Source organism: Varanus komodoensis, unplaced genomic scaffold (genome assembly GCF_004798865.1).
Source record: "Varanus komodoensis strain SLA01 unplaced genomic scaffold, ASM479886v1 scaffold12, whole genome shotgun sequence".
NCBI lineage: Eukaryota > Metazoa > Chordata > Lepidosauria > Squamata > Varanidae > Varanus > Varanus komodoensis.
The window spans coordinates 5,908,335-5,926,891 of record NW_025335349.1 but is presented as its reverse complement, the minus strand read 5'-3'; the positions used below and the strand labels follow the sequence as shown (position 1 = coordinate 5,926,891).

At 42.4% G+C, this 18,557-nt stretch overlaps 1 protein-coding gene across 1 annotated transcript in view; it reads right to left on the bottom strand.

Annotated features, from left to right (window-relative positions):
- Positions 1-18,557, bottom strand: part of ADGRB3 (adhesion G protein-coupled receptor B3) — a 499,090-nt gene that overhangs the window by 21,561 nt on the left and 458,972 nt on the right. The window contains exons 26-27 of the mRNA XM_044421464.1: positions 17,759-17,798; positions 15,097-15,740 (exon numbers count right to left, since the gene is read on the bottom strand). Of these exons, the coding sequence (XP_044277399.1) occupies positions 15,097-15,740; positions 17,759-17,798 (684 nt within the window). The remainder of the gene's footprint in view (positions 1-15,096; positions 15,741-17,758; positions 17,799-18,557) is intronic.

Here is an 18,557-nt window from a genome sequence, read left to right as displayed (position 1 = left end):
TTTGTTCTTGCAATACCACTCTAGGTTGTTTTCCTCTAGTAGCCCCTAATTCTGAGTATGGATATCACAATGGAAAGCTGAAGGACAGAGATTATCTGGGTTATTTACCAAGCAGTAGCAGAAATAACTGAGCAGAAAGCAGTGGCACGTTCACTAGTTCTTTGCAAAACCCAGAATTTGAAAGCACCCTAGTCATGATGTAAGAACCAGGTCAGCAGTGGCAGTGATACAGTCTGAGTAAGCTCTAGAGGTAAAGGGGAGAGTTGAGATCTTCATTACAGGCTGAGTGGTGTGTACAAGCATAGAGATATACACATGCATGCTAACAAATAAAAAATGCGAGAAGTAACAATGAAAAAGAGGTAAGAGAAAGGTAAAAGAGCTATGCAGGTTGGATAAACTGCTGCTGTAAGTCTGGAGGAAGCATTAGAAGTGCGTAAACATCAATTAATCAGAGTCATTATGTACATATCAGGGTGGCAAATGTCTGAGAAGCTCCTCATTAAGAATAATGGGATAGAATGAAGAAAAGCGTATCCATTCATGTGGATGTGGAACAGATTAATGTGGGCACATAATTAATATAAGGTTGAGCAGGTTCTTTGGGATCAGGGAGAGAGGGCAAATGTCATCCATTCACATTCCTGCACTGATAGAAGAAGATGACCTGATGGCTTTTCCATCTCTTCTATTTTCACAGTTATATGACAATGATAAAATTCACATTAAGGCTGAAAGCCACATGCACCAAAAGTTTTTTTTTTTTAAAGACATAAAAACCTGGGGAGAGGAAGATTGCACCAATAATTCATTTTGAGTCAATTTGGCTTTGAACTAATCATGTAGAGCTTTCTCTGTATAATTCCAGAACAACTTTGAACTCTGTTCACTGGAGGACAAAAATAGAATAGAACTGAAGGATAATTTTCCTATATCCACCTGCACTAAGCTGCTAGCAGTAGGAAGAAGCGGCTGCCACCCAATGACTAATGCAATCCCTCTCCTTTGGTAAAATGGGATGAATGCCTGCTATATTCCTTATTCTAATCGGCTACCTGATTAATTGCATAAGATACTGCTCAAGATACATTAGGCAGTACAGGCTATAATTGAAACAAGAGATATAATATTAGGGTGAAATTTGTACCCGTGTTTCCATTAATATAAATCCTTGTTATCGGGGGTTTATAATTCGCTCTGAGATTAAATTTGACATCCAGGATCCCAGCCCAGGAGAGGATTTCTTTTCCCCTCTACAAAATTAAAGAAGTCTACCCTTCTGGTGGTTTAGTGATTTAAAAGTACACTTCAATAAATGATTTGCTTTTCTTTCTGCCTTAAATATCCGTCAGAAGCTGAGCTTAAGAGAGCTGGATATAAGATTTGCAGGCCATTAGTCACTAATATGGGCTAGTTGTACAGCAGTGATATAGTTTGAATAAAAAATATTACATATGGAGTGGAGCCTCTTGAGTATTGAAAAGTACCAAGCAGTTTTAATATATAAGCTTACTGTATGTCTGAAATGTATAGAAGGGTAGATTGATTCAAAACACTTCAGGGTACTATTTCTGCTTATCTATATACTTAATAGGTCATGAAGTCACCTTTCAGGAATCATTTATCCAAGTATTAGTAAGTATGCATGTCACTGTGAATCCTAAAGTTGGTGAATATTAATAATCAGACAATCAATTTTCAGACATTCACTCAACATTCAACTGAATTTATTACAGAGATTTATCATATTTGCAATTTTTCCTAAACCTATACACCAGTTTCTCCCAAGTCCCTTTGATCTGGACTTGTTATCCTTTGTTTATGTACTTTTCATGGAGAATCAGATCATATCAACGACAAATTATTGGTATCCATTGTTTTCTCTGTTGTTATTTTAGGTTTTGCTCAGCTAGGATTGTGTGTGTGTCTGTGCACTACAGAATGCAACTGAAGGTACTAGCCTGCCTGAGCAGGCAAAGTGCTGCTGAGTCTTTTAAGGGCTACTGTCATTGCAATCAAAAGCTTCCTTTTTGCAGCTTTGAGAGAAGTTATTCAAGGTGTTATTAATAATTTGTTCATCACTAATCTCTTAGCGACAGCTGTCAGAGAACAATAAAAGTTCAGGATGGCAGGTAGAAAGCTTGTGCTGAAACTGTCAACGATCTCTACTCAGTTGGACTGATTTATGCCTAAAACTTATTAAAGAATATTAGCTGCGAGAAAAGGCAATACTAGGTAAAGTATACTCAGTATATTTATTGTATTTCTGTTTAAACTATAGTTACTACTTCTAAATTATTCTTATATATATAAACGTGCACATGAAATTATTATGCACATGGGTACCCTCTTTGGTCCTCTGAAACATTTCTTCTTTTTTGGGTAATGGGTGACCAGCAACCTAGTCACATGTGAAGTACGTCCTTTGCACACAGGTCTGATTCCACAGAGGCTCCGTTCTACTGACTCTGTTTGCTTTATGAAGGGGAAAAGAGTCAAATAAACCAGACCCTGGCATATTCTGCTGTTCCTGTGAATCATAGAATAGTAGAGTTGGAAGGGGCCCTGGAGGTCATCGAGTCCAGCCCCCTGCTGTTGCAGGACACCACGTTACACTATCTCACTTGGATGGCTGTCCAGTTTCTTTTTGAATGTCTCTAGTGTGGCAGAGCCCACCACCTCCCTAGGCAGCTGGTTCTACAGTTGTATTGCTCTGGCAGTGAGGAAGCTTTTCCTGATGTCCAGCCTGAATCTGGGTTGTCGCAACTTGAATTGAATATTCCGTGTCCTACACTCTGGCATCAGTAAGAAGAGATCTTGACCTTCCTCTTTGTGACAGCCTTTGAGGTACTTCTAGAGCGATAGTCTGATCCACACTGGACACTATCCATATGGTGGAGAGAAGGAGCTTGTGCTGCTCCTTCATTTCCAATGCTTCAGCTCTCCCTCGGATGTATCTATGAACTTGGCTCTATCTCAGTGCTAAACACATTTGGTAAGTCCTACTGATTTTACCAGCACAGACATCCAAGGAAGTGTGCCTGATCACATCCTTCATATCTCAGAGATTTCCTTGTGGTTTGTTTACTTTCTCTTTTTGAAAGAATGAGCTATTCTTTCCCTCTGAGGATGTCTGCATGTGATACCTTCCAGAAAAGGCAGCGAAGAAAGATATTTGCTTTTGGGGGTGGGGAGGGTGCATTTTCCTGCAACATTAGAAGAAAAATATGTGCTTAATTTGGAAGTGCCTTGAAAGAGCTACACCTTCTACCAGACTTCTTCCCTATCCCTTCATCTATTAATCAAAAAACCTGGGAAGTCACCGCTTTCTTTCAAAGTAATTTGCTTTAAATGAGAACAGTTGTCTGAATGTACTCTTTCAAAGCACAACTCAGTTCAAAAGGATGCAAAATGATTTTGTCAGAAAAAGCGAACACTCTGAATGGAAGAAGTGCACTCCAAGAGATTTTCTTTGAAGATGAGAAGTTGAACCAACTTCTATCTGTCAAGACAGAAAATGGTCAGATGAGAGTGAGCTCATGAAAAACCAATGAATGCCAGTGCCATGACGGCATGCCAAAACGATTGCCGAAGAGCGCCCGTTTACAGGATAATACAGTGTGGTGTTTGTATTGCACACGACTCCTGAAGTATGGCCTAATTGGCTGGTGTCCAGTTGAAGTGCAAACCACCTGCTATTTCTCATGATCTCAGACTAGTGCCCGACTAGTACTGATCTTGATGTGACTTCTGTTTGACCTGCAGATGATAGAGGCAATTCTAAATATGAGCTGTCAAGTATAAAATGAAGAACGGTGGCTTGCTTTCTTCTGAGATGGCCTCAATATTTGGCTGGCATGAAATTTGGACTGGATATTTAACAACAAAATGCTGCCTTTATGACTATCACCTCACTTTGCTGCATTTAACAGGTTTTTTTTTTTAAAAGAATTTTATACAAGTGTATATTTTTAGATATGGCTGCTTAATTCAGCATTCCCACTGGATCATTGACAAAACGTAAGTACCCTGGCAAACTGCATGTGTCTAGGTTAATCTGTGACCCTTTTCCATCCAACAAATATACACATTTCTCTCATCAGCTACATGTTATGTATTTTATTTGCTTCAGGACATACAAGAGCACCAGTGACAAACAGCTGGCAGATAATAGGTGAAAATGCTGAGTGAACATTTTAGCCTTTGATTTAGAATCGTTTTTTCCATGCAAAGTAGCCCACAGAACAATCCTGTGGTTCCTGGGAGAGCATGCCAGGGACTATAGAATGGTGAGGATGCATCCTACTCTCCAGGCCATAATCATAGCTATGACCTCTTACCTTCTCAGAGGAACCTCCTCTTCTGAGGCCACAGTTGCAACCTTGGAAGAGTGTCAACAAGAAGGGGAGGGAAGAGGAATGACATGGATCCACTAGATTCACAAGTCTCTCCATGGCACATTGCACCCACAGCCAGGTAAACTCATCTCCCTGAGAAGGGTTTTAAAGGGAGAAAGGGAGGTGAACCTGCCTCCATCATTCTATCCACTTTGCCTGGCTCTTGCTGGCAGGGCTTTGGATGGGCAGACAGTCTACTCTGAGAGCCCCTCACCCAAACAGCTTCCCTCTGGTAGGGCTGCACTTTAAAAACTTGAAATAATTTAACTGCAGTTTCTGAACTGAAAAAGTTTCTGATGTGTTCATAAATCACATCAAAAACACCCTAGAATCATTGGCTGCATCAAAAATGAAACTTTTGGAACAGTCTTTCACAACTCCATGTTCCAGGTATTTCTCAATCATGATGAAGATGTACAAATTGCCTTGTGGTATTTTAGGAGACAACCTTTGTAACTGAATGAATAATCATCATTTTTACTCTTGTGCCTTTTAGAAGTCAGTTCAACTCCTCCTGGAATGACTGGGGCTATGGATAGCCATGTGCATGAAATCTTGCAAGTCAAAGGGACCCTGTCAAATTCTGTTTCAAGTTTCATGGTTAGTTTCTAACCATATCTATAGATGGTTAGCCCAGAACCTGTTGCATTCTGTATGATGCTAATGCTATAAGGAGCCAATGGTATCATGTAGATTACAAAACCCTTAGAAGGGGCAATCTATTTGTCACAGTGATGGGGAGTTCTGTTGTCACCGGCTCCAAAAAAATCCAGTGCCCTGCTGGTCTAGTGCTGACAGGGAATATTTGTCCTTTCTTTTTCTATTTAGTTTTGTTTTAAAGAAAAAAATGCTCCCATTATAACCATATGTTTTGAATTAGCATGAATAACAACAAATCTCTCAGCCTTTGCAAACAAAAGAACACATTACCTGAACAGTTGATGCACAATCACCACATTTCATAATCTATGAATGGGAACTGCAGAATGGCTGTGTGAGGGGCACTGTTGTGGAAATTCCCCAACATTGCACAAGCGATGGAGGTGACAGCCTCCCCTTCTCTTAGTGGAAGCAAAGGGGCCCCTACCAATTCTGAGGCTTCCCCCCCCCCTTTTTTTTTCATATAAGCTTGCTCCAGAAGCTCAGGATGTAGGCTAGAGAGTGGCTCGTAAACCCAACAGCACTTTCATAGGGTTAGAGATGAACTATCCCAATGGATCACTTTTTCAGCATTGTGTCACTATCCAGAAAATGAGCTAAAGCAAAAACCTAACTCTGGTTGACACACTGAAAACAAACCAAGCAAGCAGTCCTTGCTTGCATATCCAGATGTATAAACCAAAGCAGTTTTTCCAGAAGAAAATTTGCCTATGTTTAGTCATTAGCAAAGACTAAAGGCAATGCAGGTATCTGTGAGCAGGTGGTCTGCACTTTTTCTTCCTCTGCAGAAAATGATTTTCTGCTCCATTCTCAGGAGGCTCCAGAATCCAGTTTGCATTTCTTTGAAAGAGCACTCGTTTGTTGCAAGGTGGCCGATGGTGCCGTGATTTCCGATTCTGCAGCATTCCTGGCTGCCCCACTTCCTGATGTGAACAAAGAGACCCCTGGGAGGAGTTGCTTCACGATATGCTTCAACTGAAGAGTGGGCAGCTGGGGACTTGGCAACTGCCAGAGAGAGATTGTTGGACAAGGAAAATGGGACCCTCACATCACACACCCCATTCCTGGACAACTTGTAACAAAAATCGGTGCAAAATTCCAGCATTTCACCCAGGGGAATTTTATCAAAATGGTGCTCTTGGAAAAGCGTTTCAAGTGCAATTACTTTTTTTATCAAAGTAGAAAAACTGGAAAAAATGCAGGGCAAATGCTTGGCACAGCACTGCTCAGAACTGCAGCAGGGCCTCCCACTGCTTCCACCAAGAGAAGAGATGGGTGGAATCTCTGCACTCGGTACAAACAGCAGGATGCTGCACGTAACCACTTTGTTTGTCCTCCAGGTGAAGTTGTGAAAAAGGGTGATTTTACTTCACCTACTCAGGAAGCATGTGCTACAGGGCCTAGATTAATGAGATCGGTTCTTGTTAATGGTAATTTACAACTGAGGATCATTGCACTGCTTTGCACCCATCATGATTATGTTGTAGGTATGCTAATGGTCCATTCCTTTTTTGTAAACGTGGAATAAGTTAGACACCACATATCAGTTGTATAAGGTCTGTCTTTTCCACCATGGAGTACTATTTGCTACAATGATTTGCAAGCAAGTACGCCAACCTATCATGGCCACGCATCTGCGGGGACAAGTGCCCACAAAATGGGAATTTTGTGGTTCCTAAAAAGAGCAGAAAGGGAGCTCTGGAAGCAAGCATTGTACTTGCCTGTGGGATTATGTTTAAAACTGCAAAATCCCCACCATGCTAGTGGTCAATTCTGCTGGTACACAAGAAAATGCAGGAGCACAATGGCAGTATACATCGTAACTCACATTGTTTTACTTGAATGGGGTACATCACAACCATCATGAGCATTTTTCCAAACTTAAAGATCATGTCATGTTTAATCATTTCCCTCAAGCATTTTATTTGTATGACTTTCTTGGGATGCATTTAGTGCAGCCAAAGTTGCTATCAATGGTGGATTAATAGAAGTATCTAACTGTTATTGTGATCACTGTGTAACATTTCAGATGGCACTACTGGAGCCTTCCTCTTCTTACCATCCCGATCACGGAATAGGGATTTAAAGTCTAAGTTTTGCACAGAGGAAGCTGCAATGTACCACTATCGCTATTAATGCTGCCATGTAGCCTTTGCTTAACAATAACAGTGCACAAGCACTGTACAGAGGAGAGGATGGCAGCCTTTCTTCTGTCTGCTTAGTTGGCTTTCCAGGGGTAGCTAAAGCAATAGGGCTCCCTTGGGTAAGTGCTAGGTAAACATGCAGGGTCAGAAGAATGTGAGATAAGCAGTGGGCTCTTAGTGAGGGCGATCAGAAAAATCAGGGAGCCACTTTGTGTGAGCAGAAGATTCTTTTGCTTGCCCAGAAGACCCTTTGAGCTGAACATTCAGGGGTTTTCTTTTGCTTTGTGCTCCTTCATTTAGGCTCCCTGGTTTGCCTGAAGTGGATGTGAAGCCTGTCGTGTCATTAGATAGTTTAGGGCACATGCATGTTGACAGCTCCCAGCATTCCCCAGCCAATACGGTTGGGGCGGGGGAGAATGCTGGGACTTGTAGGACTTTTTCCTGTCTGACCATGCATAGGTTTGCACCCTTAAGCACTAGGTGGCACTAGGTTTAGTTGTCTCTGGAGCAGGCAGGAACTCCCCGTTACTGTGCTGTTCTTGCTTAAGTGAGGCAAAAAAGTTCTTGTCTAGCTCCATGACTCGTGTGTTCTGCGAGCTTTTTAGCACACCCAAAAGTATTCTTCTTGATGGCCAACAACATCTTTCAGAATTCTGAGTTGGATCCCAAGGTGTTGTCCGCTCACTGAAAAGCAATTTTATACTTAGACGTGAAGTCAGTTTATCTATTTACACAAGGTCTTGCAAAAGCATGACAATTGTGGGATGTACTTATAGATGTTGATTATAGATCTTTTTCACACTTCCAAAGTCTTTGAAGAAAAACACTAATGTTTGTTTACTTTCTACTGATGTTTCTTTGGATGCAGCTCAGAACAGGAAAGAAATGCATTTCAAATGACCCATATTAGTGGTTCTCCACCACCATCACTCTGCATGTGATGGCATGACAGCAATAGGCCCCTACTTTTTCTGCAGTAAGTTTAATCTGACAAGGTCCATTAGATACTTGCAGTAAAAGTACAAGATCTAAGAGTAACACTAGCAACCCATCAAATTCATGTTTGAAGTTACAGTTTGTTCCTCCAAGCTTATCAGTGTTCTGCTTATACAGAAACGATAATCAATATTTAAACCATCTACCTGGGCTGTGTACATGCTGTTGAAAGCAGTGTTTTTGCTCTGTGAATCACACTGGAAGACCAGGGGCATGCCGATTTCAACTTCAGATTGTATTTGAGTCCATGTTTGGGCTAGAAGGTGCAAACAGTGTAAATCCTGATAACAATCCAAGCTGCTATAAATTTCTTGTGCATCCCCATCTGTCTGACTGGGTGAAATATATTCTGAATATAAACTGTACCCAGAAAAGTAAGAAGTTGATCTGAGTCCCCACAGTAAATGGGAACTAGAAAGTCTATTTGTATGATGGTAGTTTGGTAAGTAATTTCCTAGTTAAACAATTCCCTTAATTGCCTTGGCAATCTTTCCTCTCTTTTATTATGCATCCAACAATCACTGGTATTGCATTTTTCAGATTTTAAAATTGATGAGCAGAGGCCGCAAATCACACAAGTGCCCTTTCCTGACATGACTAATTAATTACATGGAAGTGATGATAAAATGGCAATGTAAATTATGCAGAAAGCTATCATGATAGCAGAGGTTATGATTAGAATGAACATTGGGAACACATCTTTTCATCATCTGTTCAATGACATATTCAATGGCAGCTCCTGCCTAATGGAAGTGATTCCCTCGGATCCCAGTGAAATGAGAAGGGAAGACTGCATTGAGAGCTGAGATTTTTGCTTCTCCTCAGCTGTTGTGTTAAATGCCTGGTTATATCTGGAACGACCCATCCTTACAGGCAGAGAAAAGTCATGTCTTCATTACAGAATAAACTAGTGCAAGACGACGCAAGTTAAATCTGCAGTTATGGAGAAATTAGGGTTACTTCCTATCCGAGGCCTTGCTTTCCAGTTGTGCTTCCTGTTGCTGCCTTCATCAGTCTTTTAAGATTTGCAGCCGTGGGTTTGACCTGGCAATGGCATGACTCATTCCCTTTATATCCACTCTCGCTGCACTGCTACTTTTTCCCCAAAAAGTCAACAAATACTAAAGAAGCAGAAAACAGAAGTCAGCTTATCAGTGCATTCTACCCAGGCTGATTGTCATCAGTAATTTTAGAGATATTTAGTGACATTCTAGGTGCTATTTTTGTTTCTCATCAGCACATAGACAAAGAACAAGTAAAAGCAAGCTCAAATTCATTAAGTTAGTAATGTTAATGCAAAATTTTCTAGCCACTTCACTCTCCTGCTCCTCTTGTAATATGACATATGCCATCATCTGCCAGCTATGTCCCTCTGAATTATAAAAGGGGTAAACAGACCAATCTCTATGCACAAATGATACATGGACACAAATGGAATGACAGAAATGGCAATATTTGAAGCCCAATAGGAGGATTCTCCCAGGTTGCTCTGCTACTAATCTTAAAGTGGCCTTACAGGAGCAAAGAAACCGCCAAGAGAAATGAGAGCGAGCAGCCTCTGACTTATGATTCATTTGGTGGTTAAGTTCTATTTTCTGCCATTTGAACTGGATTTTTAAGAACATTATTATCATGCATGTTAATGGGTTCACCCAGTGCCAGAACATATGTGTTACTGACCTGGTTTAACAAGGAACTCACTGTGGGTTGATCTGTGGGGTACTGGGCACATCTATCCACCTTTTTTGCATGGCATTCATGGCTTGCTGTGGGTCATCATGCAAACCTTAAACCAACCCATGCCTTGGTTTAGGGCTATTGGAAAGTTTGAACTTCAAACAGTCCCTGCCACAATGGGTTCACACCACATGACAAGCTACAATAAGGTGGGTGACTGGTTGCCATGCAAAACTGGAGCCTGTTGATGTCTGGCTTGATTGAATTGCCCTTGTGGATAAATTAAACCACGGTGGCCTGTTGAGCCATAAGAACCAACTCGTTTAGAGCCAATGTGGTGTCCCAGGACTAGACCGGGACAAGAGCATCTGAATTCTAATCCCCACTCAGCCAGGAAGCCTCCTAAGTGACTTCGGGACAGTTGCTGCCTCTCAGCCTAAGCAACTTTGCAGGATTGTTGTGAGGATAAAATGGAGCACATGGGAATCTTATAAGCTGCCTTGGATGCCTTGAAAGAGGAAGGAAAGTGGGGTGTTAATGCCATGGAATAATAAAATAACATCTGGCAATGACTTTTTGTGAATAATGTAATTGCCACTCCTTATATTCTCTGCATTTTGTCTCCCTCAAACTTCACTATATTCAACCTCACCACCACTATCTGCATGCATAGGTGTAACCAGGGATACAGCTTCATATATCTGATAAAGTGCCATAAATAAGTGTGTGTGTGTGTGTGTGTGTGTGTGTGTAAGGTACTATGAGATTCTTTATCGTACACCATACTTTAGTATTAGGGTCAAGGTCATTGGTAGGGGAGTGAGGCATGAAACACGGGAATCTGCCTCAGTCCAAACACTGGTCCATCTAGCTTAGCATTGCCTATGCATCATGGCTCTCTAGGAGTTGTTCCCAACCCTTTCTGGAAATGCCAGGGATGACCCTGGAGTCTTTGTAAGGCCAGCACAAAACACTGCACTTCCCGAATCTGGAGATTCCACAATCTGCCCTCATTTTTTGTTTTTGTTTCCTCCTGTGTTAGCAGCAGCACTGTGAGCAATCTCATCCATTGATATGTTGCTCTTTGGAGTCCTGACAACTGAACACTGAGCAACAACTCTTTCCCTGGGACTGGGTGGCGCATTTGCTGCAGGAGGAAAGAGACCAGTGAGTCACTGTGGAATGCCTCTCCGTCGTGCTGTTCCTCAGATGGGGACACTGGATCCACAGCAGGAAAGTGGGGTTTTCTGAGGAGTCCAGAGAGCAGTGGTGGCCCTCCATACTAGGTAGCTGGGTTAATGGTGGTAGTAGCTGCCATCATGAGCAGCCTGGGAAGTGGATGGGGGAATGGGCATGATCTGCTACCTGAGGCAAGGGCCTCATCTTGCCTTGCAGGAGAGCTAGTCCTAAACATTTTGCGTACAAACTATGCGCCCTACAACCAAGCCATGGCTTTTCCCCTTGGTAAGGATTATGGGAGAAAGTTTGGAGCTGGTATTCAGAAGCTTAAAGGCTGAGCTTAGGGATGAACAGACTTTGTTGAATCACTCTCTGAATCTGTTCTTGACAGAATAATTTTTTTAAAGAGATGTGCAAGAATGTTTCTGTTTGCAAATGCACTTAGTGCTAATATGCACTTGAGCTCCCCAAGTTTAAAGGGGGAAAGCATGGGATCAAGATGACTCAGAAAAAGCCAGTCCACTGCAGAATCTGCAGCTCAGTTTTATAGCCATCTGAATTAATTTGAATCCATTGCTAGTTCTCCAACACCTAAAACTGGACTAAGCTGAAATCTCATGAGAGCATCTGAAATCTCTCCTTCCTTTAAAATAACTTGTTTTAAGGAACCAATTGAAGGCTAAAAATAGTAAAGCTAAGCAGAACACTAACACACATGATCCTTCTGCTGCTTTTCTTCACTTAGGTGAATTTGAACTGGTGTGTGTGTGTTTTGGAGAATGTTTGAAACAGGTATCACTGTGGCAACTGTAAGTATTTTCAGCAGTTGGAAGAGATGGGCCAACCAGACTATTTATGTTTGTGTCATGGCTGGGTAGAATCCATGTCCAGCCCCAGAATACATGCATATACAAAAGAGAAATACAAAGCTTTGTAAATAAAACTGTTCTGGAGATGTTTGCTGGTTCTGTCCTTGGAGGTAAGGGTTGAAGCAGGAGGGAATACCTTGATGTCTCTCATGTAGAAAGAACACCAAATCATTCTGCGACAAGTTTCTCTAAAGATTCTAGCAAGTGTGGCCTGGATTAGGCTCTTATTACTGCCCAATCTTTGCTAACAGATCCTGCTCTGAAGGAGTCGTGGGCACTCCTGTCTGTAGGAAATCATGTTGCATCATGAAACTGGGCTTGCTTGTGCCAAACAACTTTCAGGGCTTCTGGATGGGCACATTAGACGATTCCTTCTGCTCTAACCTGCACCAGAGACCCCACCATAGTGGGGTCAGCGAGGCAAGGAGGGTCTGATGGATGCTGCACTATGGCAAATTATGGCGGAGGCATTTAGGCAGTGGCACAGGCTGCCATCACTTGGCCCATTACAACAACTAGAACAGCGATGGAGCACATGTAGCCATTCAGATGCTCCTGGACTGCGACTTCCATCATCCTTTACTATTGGCTATGCAGGTGAGGGTTGTTGGGAGCTGTAGTTCAACAACATCTGTAGGGCTAGATCTTCCCCATGTCATATTTAGAGCAGGGTGGGCAACTTGTTCTTTCTCAAATGCTTGGCTCCCTTGATTCTTCATCCCTGACTGTGCTGGCTAGGGTGGTGGGAGTTCCAGGCCACAGCACTCAGAGGCCTACAAGCTGGCCTCCTGACTTACAGGCTTTCGTACACCAGCCGTTGCAATGTGCACACTGGGGTGGCCTGGGATGCTGCCAGAAGCCATCAGGATGTTGGCACAGAAGTTGCAGAAATTCCACAGTGGGAGTGAATTTTATGGGAAGGTGTTAAGGTTTTTTACCACCAGTGAAGAACAGAAAGAAGGGGGGGGGGCTTTGACTTTTTCATAAAAAGTAAGTACAAGCCCTTGAATCTAGTGTGATTTTGGCCCTCTTAAATGCTCCTGATATTTGACAGGGTAAGAATAGTGGGGTGGAATGTTCCTTCAAGCCCTAGACAAGTCCAGCTTCTACCCTCTATTCACATGGAATAGGGAGCATCCTAACTCCATAAGCCCAGTTGGAACTATTGGATGCACAGACACCCCAATTCTCCACATGCCGCTGTAGTCAAAGCAATGCCCTGCCACTCATTCACTGGCCTTCTAAATAGTGCCCATCCAATGCCACCCAATACCAGTGCCTCCCTTTCAGAGAATATTTTGGAACCTCTTCCTTATTTGTTTCCCAGAAAAGCCTGTTCAGCAGACATCTCCTCCTCCTCCTCCTCCTCCTCCTCCTCCTGATACACCTCTCTAATCATTTATTGCATAAATGTCCTCTAAGATGGACATTTTCTGAGATCAGACCTATACGTAGGCATTCTTGAAAGCCCCAGTCTTACATCATTGCCTCCCAAAACCTTACCTGATAAAGTCGCTACTATGACTTGGGAATACTTGTTCCCCCTGCTTTGGTTTCAGCCTGTTTCTGGGGATCCAGCTACATCTCAGTAGGCCTGACAATAGCTACATCTCTCTCTCTCTTTCCTTCATCCCCCTCCTTTTCATCCCCATCCCCACTATCTGGATGCTGCTAAGTATCCTTCAGCTTGCAGCAGCACCTCCAATTTTCCTCCCCCTCTGAGAGAGCTTTTAGTAACTTGAATGTGATTGTACCTATTTATTGTCTTTTAATAAAAACTCCTTTTCTAGGTTAAGTCCCGAAGTCTCAGTTCTGTTTAGCCTTCTGGGAACTCTATGAAGCTGATCTAGAGCAAAGTCCCTAAAGTTACTCAGACTATACTGATGTATAAAGTTGCCCATACTATAAATGGTGCTAGTTTCTGGGCCAGCTTTACTAGACTGACAGCAACCTGTCCTCTGGCAGGAATAGATCACAGAAAGAAGAGACTCACCTTGCAGTCTGTCTAAAGACCCCCAGTAATTGGTTTTTCCTATATGATTAATTCCCTAAGCATAGGAATTGATTTCATATACAGATATGCACAGCTGGATTAAGCATTTAAGTGACCCACACTGCAAATTATATAGCTTTGTTGGGGGAAATGGTAAGCATCTTCTTTTCCTGTTGCCCCCAATTCTCAATCACACCTTCAAAACCTGCTATTTAAAAAAAACCAACCCAACACTAAGAAATGTATGATGCACAATTGTGCTTAACACATAGTTAAACCTGAGATGGGGAGAAATCAGCCTTTTGTTGCCTGAAGACAAACCAACAACAAAAGGAAAGGATTGTTCATTATAGGGTGCTGCATAAATTCATATACTTTCACTGAAGTTCATGGATTGGACTCCTGCAGAAAGGGATGTATAATACCATTTCAGTAAACGACTCTGTATTACTTAGAGGTAACAAAATACACAAGGGGATCAACTGACACATAGAACATTAAAGCTCTAACAGTATACAACAAAACAGTGTAAAACATTCTAAAACATGACGAGCTCTTTCTTAGCCTTCCCATATTTGGGCACAGACATGGCATTGTGTGGCTGGTAAAACTGAAATGCATCTGAATTACATCACTAAATGCAGCACTAAATAAATAACAATATGGACCATTTACACACATATCCAGCAGTGTGGAAGCCACTTCCCCATGCTGTGCCACTGGTGTGTGAGTCACGGAAGCACAGGAAGAGCCCTGCTGGAGCAGACAGAAGGCCTGTCTGGTCTAACTCCCTGTTTCCCACCACGGCCGGCCAGATTCATCTGGGCAATCTGCAAGTGGGACATGAGGCCAGTCACCCGTTCCCACTGGCGCTTGGCGATTTGGAAGCGTACTGCCCCTGGATGTGGGGATGGCAGAGAGCCAGCGATGCACTTATCCTTGCATGTGTGTAACTGATGGACCGTGTTGATGTGGCTGATTGTGCAGGCCTTTCTTATCAGGGAGGACGATCAGTGCCATGGGTGTGATGGCGCTGGCCATGTGTCCTGCCCAGCAGCATGGGACTGCACTGCAAGGAAGCAGCTGCACGCTGCTGCCCCTGCACCTGGGTAGAAAGAGCTCCCTGTACCTGACACACCACAAACAGCACAATGCATACGCTTAGTGAGTACAGCACTGACCTCCAAAGAGCTCATCGATATGGTTGAGCCAGTTTCACTTCTTGCAAGTCCTGTGCTATCATCCATCTCTGAAGCCATGAAGTTCTTTACTGCTGTGCGGGGTTCAAAAGGCAAGTTCTGCATGTGTTCCTGGGGAGGGAGATGTTGATCTAAATTCATATTGAACTGGTCCATGACATTGGGGTTCATACTAAACTCGGGATTAACTTTATAGTGCAAAAGCCTTTCATGAGGCAAAGTCTCCATGCCTAGATTCAACTTGCTGTCATCCTTCAGAGATGCCTGTGTGTTCACGGAGCCTCTGGGCATGACAATATAGTCACTTTCCATCATTCGATCCTGAGGGTGGACCACATCCATATCAGCACCTCTTAGATTGTCATCAGTACATAAATACACAGTCCGCCGCAACTCTGTGTTGTCTTTTTTCAGACACTGATTGGCCAGCTCACTCATGCTCATGGGCATGTGCATGCCGCCTGACTGCTGAATGATGACTTTAGAAATTATATTCCCAGGCAAGGTGGAGTAGCTCATTCCTTCTGGGTTTGCGGGTTTCTCCTCTTCATCGTCATTCAGGGAGATTCTAGAAAGTGTTCCTGTTATTGTAGCTGCTCTGCATGGTCCAATGTCCTTATGGAGAACTGTGAATTAGAGAGTAGGGAAACAATTTTTTAAAAGGCCCAGAGACAAGAATGTCTTCAATCCCATTCATGTAGGGCAAAGTTTAAGCCAGCCTTCGCCAGAGTGGTGCCTTCCAGATGTTTTGAACTATAATTCCCATCATGCATGTCAATGGTTATGCTGGTTGGGGCAGGTGCAAGTTGTGATTCGAAACATCTAACTGGAGGATGCCAGATTCGGGAAGGCAGCTTTAAGCAATATAATAATGCCAGTGAACATCAAGGGAACATATAATCATTTGAGGTTATGCTTTGAGATGCAGAGGACTCCCAAAGAATAAATTTCTTTTTTTCTTTTCCTTTCCCTTTTCCAATAGCTGAAATTAATGGAAGCCCCGATATTATAACATGTAACACTACACAGAGATATAGGAAGACCATCTTCTTTATTAAGACATATGTCATTCTCTTTCCAGTTTCAATTAAATAAGCTCTATTTGCCTTGAAGCAAGGTTATATATGAAAGAGGCTAGGCCATTTCAGCTTTCTTTACAATGGAATGCTTAATAGAAATGGCGAAGATCCATTTTAGAAAAAGCGACAGGGCATTATGCTGTTTTTAAGCATGGATGTCAAGCCATTTCACCCAATCACCTTCTATTAAATCTCTCATTTAAAAATTCAAATTTAAATCTTTTGATTTTTATGTAGCAAAGTCTGATCATATCTGCCCTGCTGTAAAGTGTTTCCCCCCAGTTTCTAATAATGGATGTTTCAGAAAGAAATACTGTATTTTCTCTCTTTTAAGGGATTTGATTTGGATGCTTATGTTCTTAAAATCTATCTAAAATCACAATATTGTTAAATTACTAAGGAAGGAAGGCATATGGCCTATTATTATAGGCATTATTGTGAAAGCATTACCAAATGCTTTTAGTCAAGTGAAACTGGCAGTTCTAAATAAGCAACCTGGTGAACAACTGATGTTGATGTATCATTTGCACTGCTGAACTGGCTCACTGATTGGAACAATTCATGGCCCTATCCTTTATTCACAGACACAACAAGGATCAGGATTAGAACCTGTGGAAAATGCCCTTCCCATTCTTGAGTTTTGCTAAACAACTTGTTGCCAGAGCAATCTGCTGAACACAAACATTTTTACTTAGCACAAACAGAAAGGAACTCTAACCCATGCAAAATTAAGTAGACTGGAATTCAGTCGCTTAAATCTGCATTTAATTCAGAAAATGTATAAATATGTTTTAATTTGGTATAGCATTAACTGTATCTTCAGAAGTGTGTTTGTGTGTGGGTGGGAAAATGAGCAGGTTTTAAGTGCTGTTCTTATTACATGCAGCTTCTCCATGGCTTCTGCTAAATCGCCATGCTAGTTTGGTTGCATGCAATTATGCCAATGTATGTATGCCTGCAGATCCAGGAGTGCTGATTGATGCAGGCTGGGATGCTGTCAGTGCTTTACAAGCATCAGTTTCCCAGGCCTGTCATAGAGAAGCTTTCATAAGGAGGCTGGGCATGGAGCAGACTGTTTCTCCATCCTATACTTCAGGGGGAAGGGCTGCAGCTCAGAGGCAGAGCAGCTGTTTTTCATTCAGATGGTCCCAGGTTTAGTCCACAATATCTTGAACCAGGCCTGGGAAAACTCCCCCTGGAAACTGTGGGGAGCTTCTGCTGGTCAGTACTTGGGTGGAGGGGTCTATGGCCTGATTCAGCGCAAGACAGCTTCCAACACAGCTCTGGATAATTTTGCACGCATCCCTCCCACGGCATGCCCGAGAAGCTTGCCAGCAACTCGGTTTATTGAGCCATCTGCCTGTTGAGCCATACACATTTGCTCATATTCTTGTGGATGATTTTTTTCTAGGCTAGATATCAAATGTTTATGTCCTGCTAAGAAATTTATACATTCGTATTAGTAAAGGTTGCTCATATCCATTAAGTCCTCTGTGTGTGCGTGCATGTGTATACATACATACATATCTTGTTTCTTCATTTGCATGGTGGCCTGATAGCCTTACCTGATCGACAGGCAATGTCCACATCTTTTTCAAAGTCTGTCTGTAACAATAACAAAGAAAAGTTAAATAAGACAACAATCATCAGTTATGACTGACAGTCAAACTAGATGTTGAATGGAACATGGAGGTGCCACCCAAGCTCTCCTCCCTCATATCATCCAATACACACAGTGGCATCTGAGTGCAGCCACTGCCCACCCTCAAAGCCAGTGGCATGAAATGAGGGGATGAATGGAGACAAGCACCATGCTGTGGAGCCTTGTCATTTCGTACCAGATGTTATGGAGGAATGCGGTTTATGAATCACAGCCACAGAGCTCTCTTTTAAGGCTCTGTGTTATAGCAACATTTGCTCAGGTCCACCTTGCTAACGTTAAAGCTGGCAATTAAGTTGGTTCAGAGCCTTAATCATACTTAGCTGAAATAAAATGGCAGGATTTAAGTGAATTTGCCCTTGTTGAGTTCCGTGGCCTGAGTTGCGTTAAATGTGAGGAATTCAGTGTTGCTTGGTCTGTGGATGAAACTGTCACTTTTGTTGAAATCAACTGAATAAATTCAGATCTTGTATATCAGAGTGAATCAATATGTAGCTCCTATTCTTGATCTTGCCTGAACTGCCTTACAGTTCCTCTTCCTAAAAGTAGGCTTGCTTCAGGGACTTTAAAGTCTATGGGGCTATTGCTGAAGAATATTTTGAGAAGGATTTGGTGGTGTGCTACCACTAGTGCTACTGATATTGTGCAAGCAGAAATTGCACTTGTACAATGTCAATAGTACTTGTTGGCCTGGTGAATTTCCT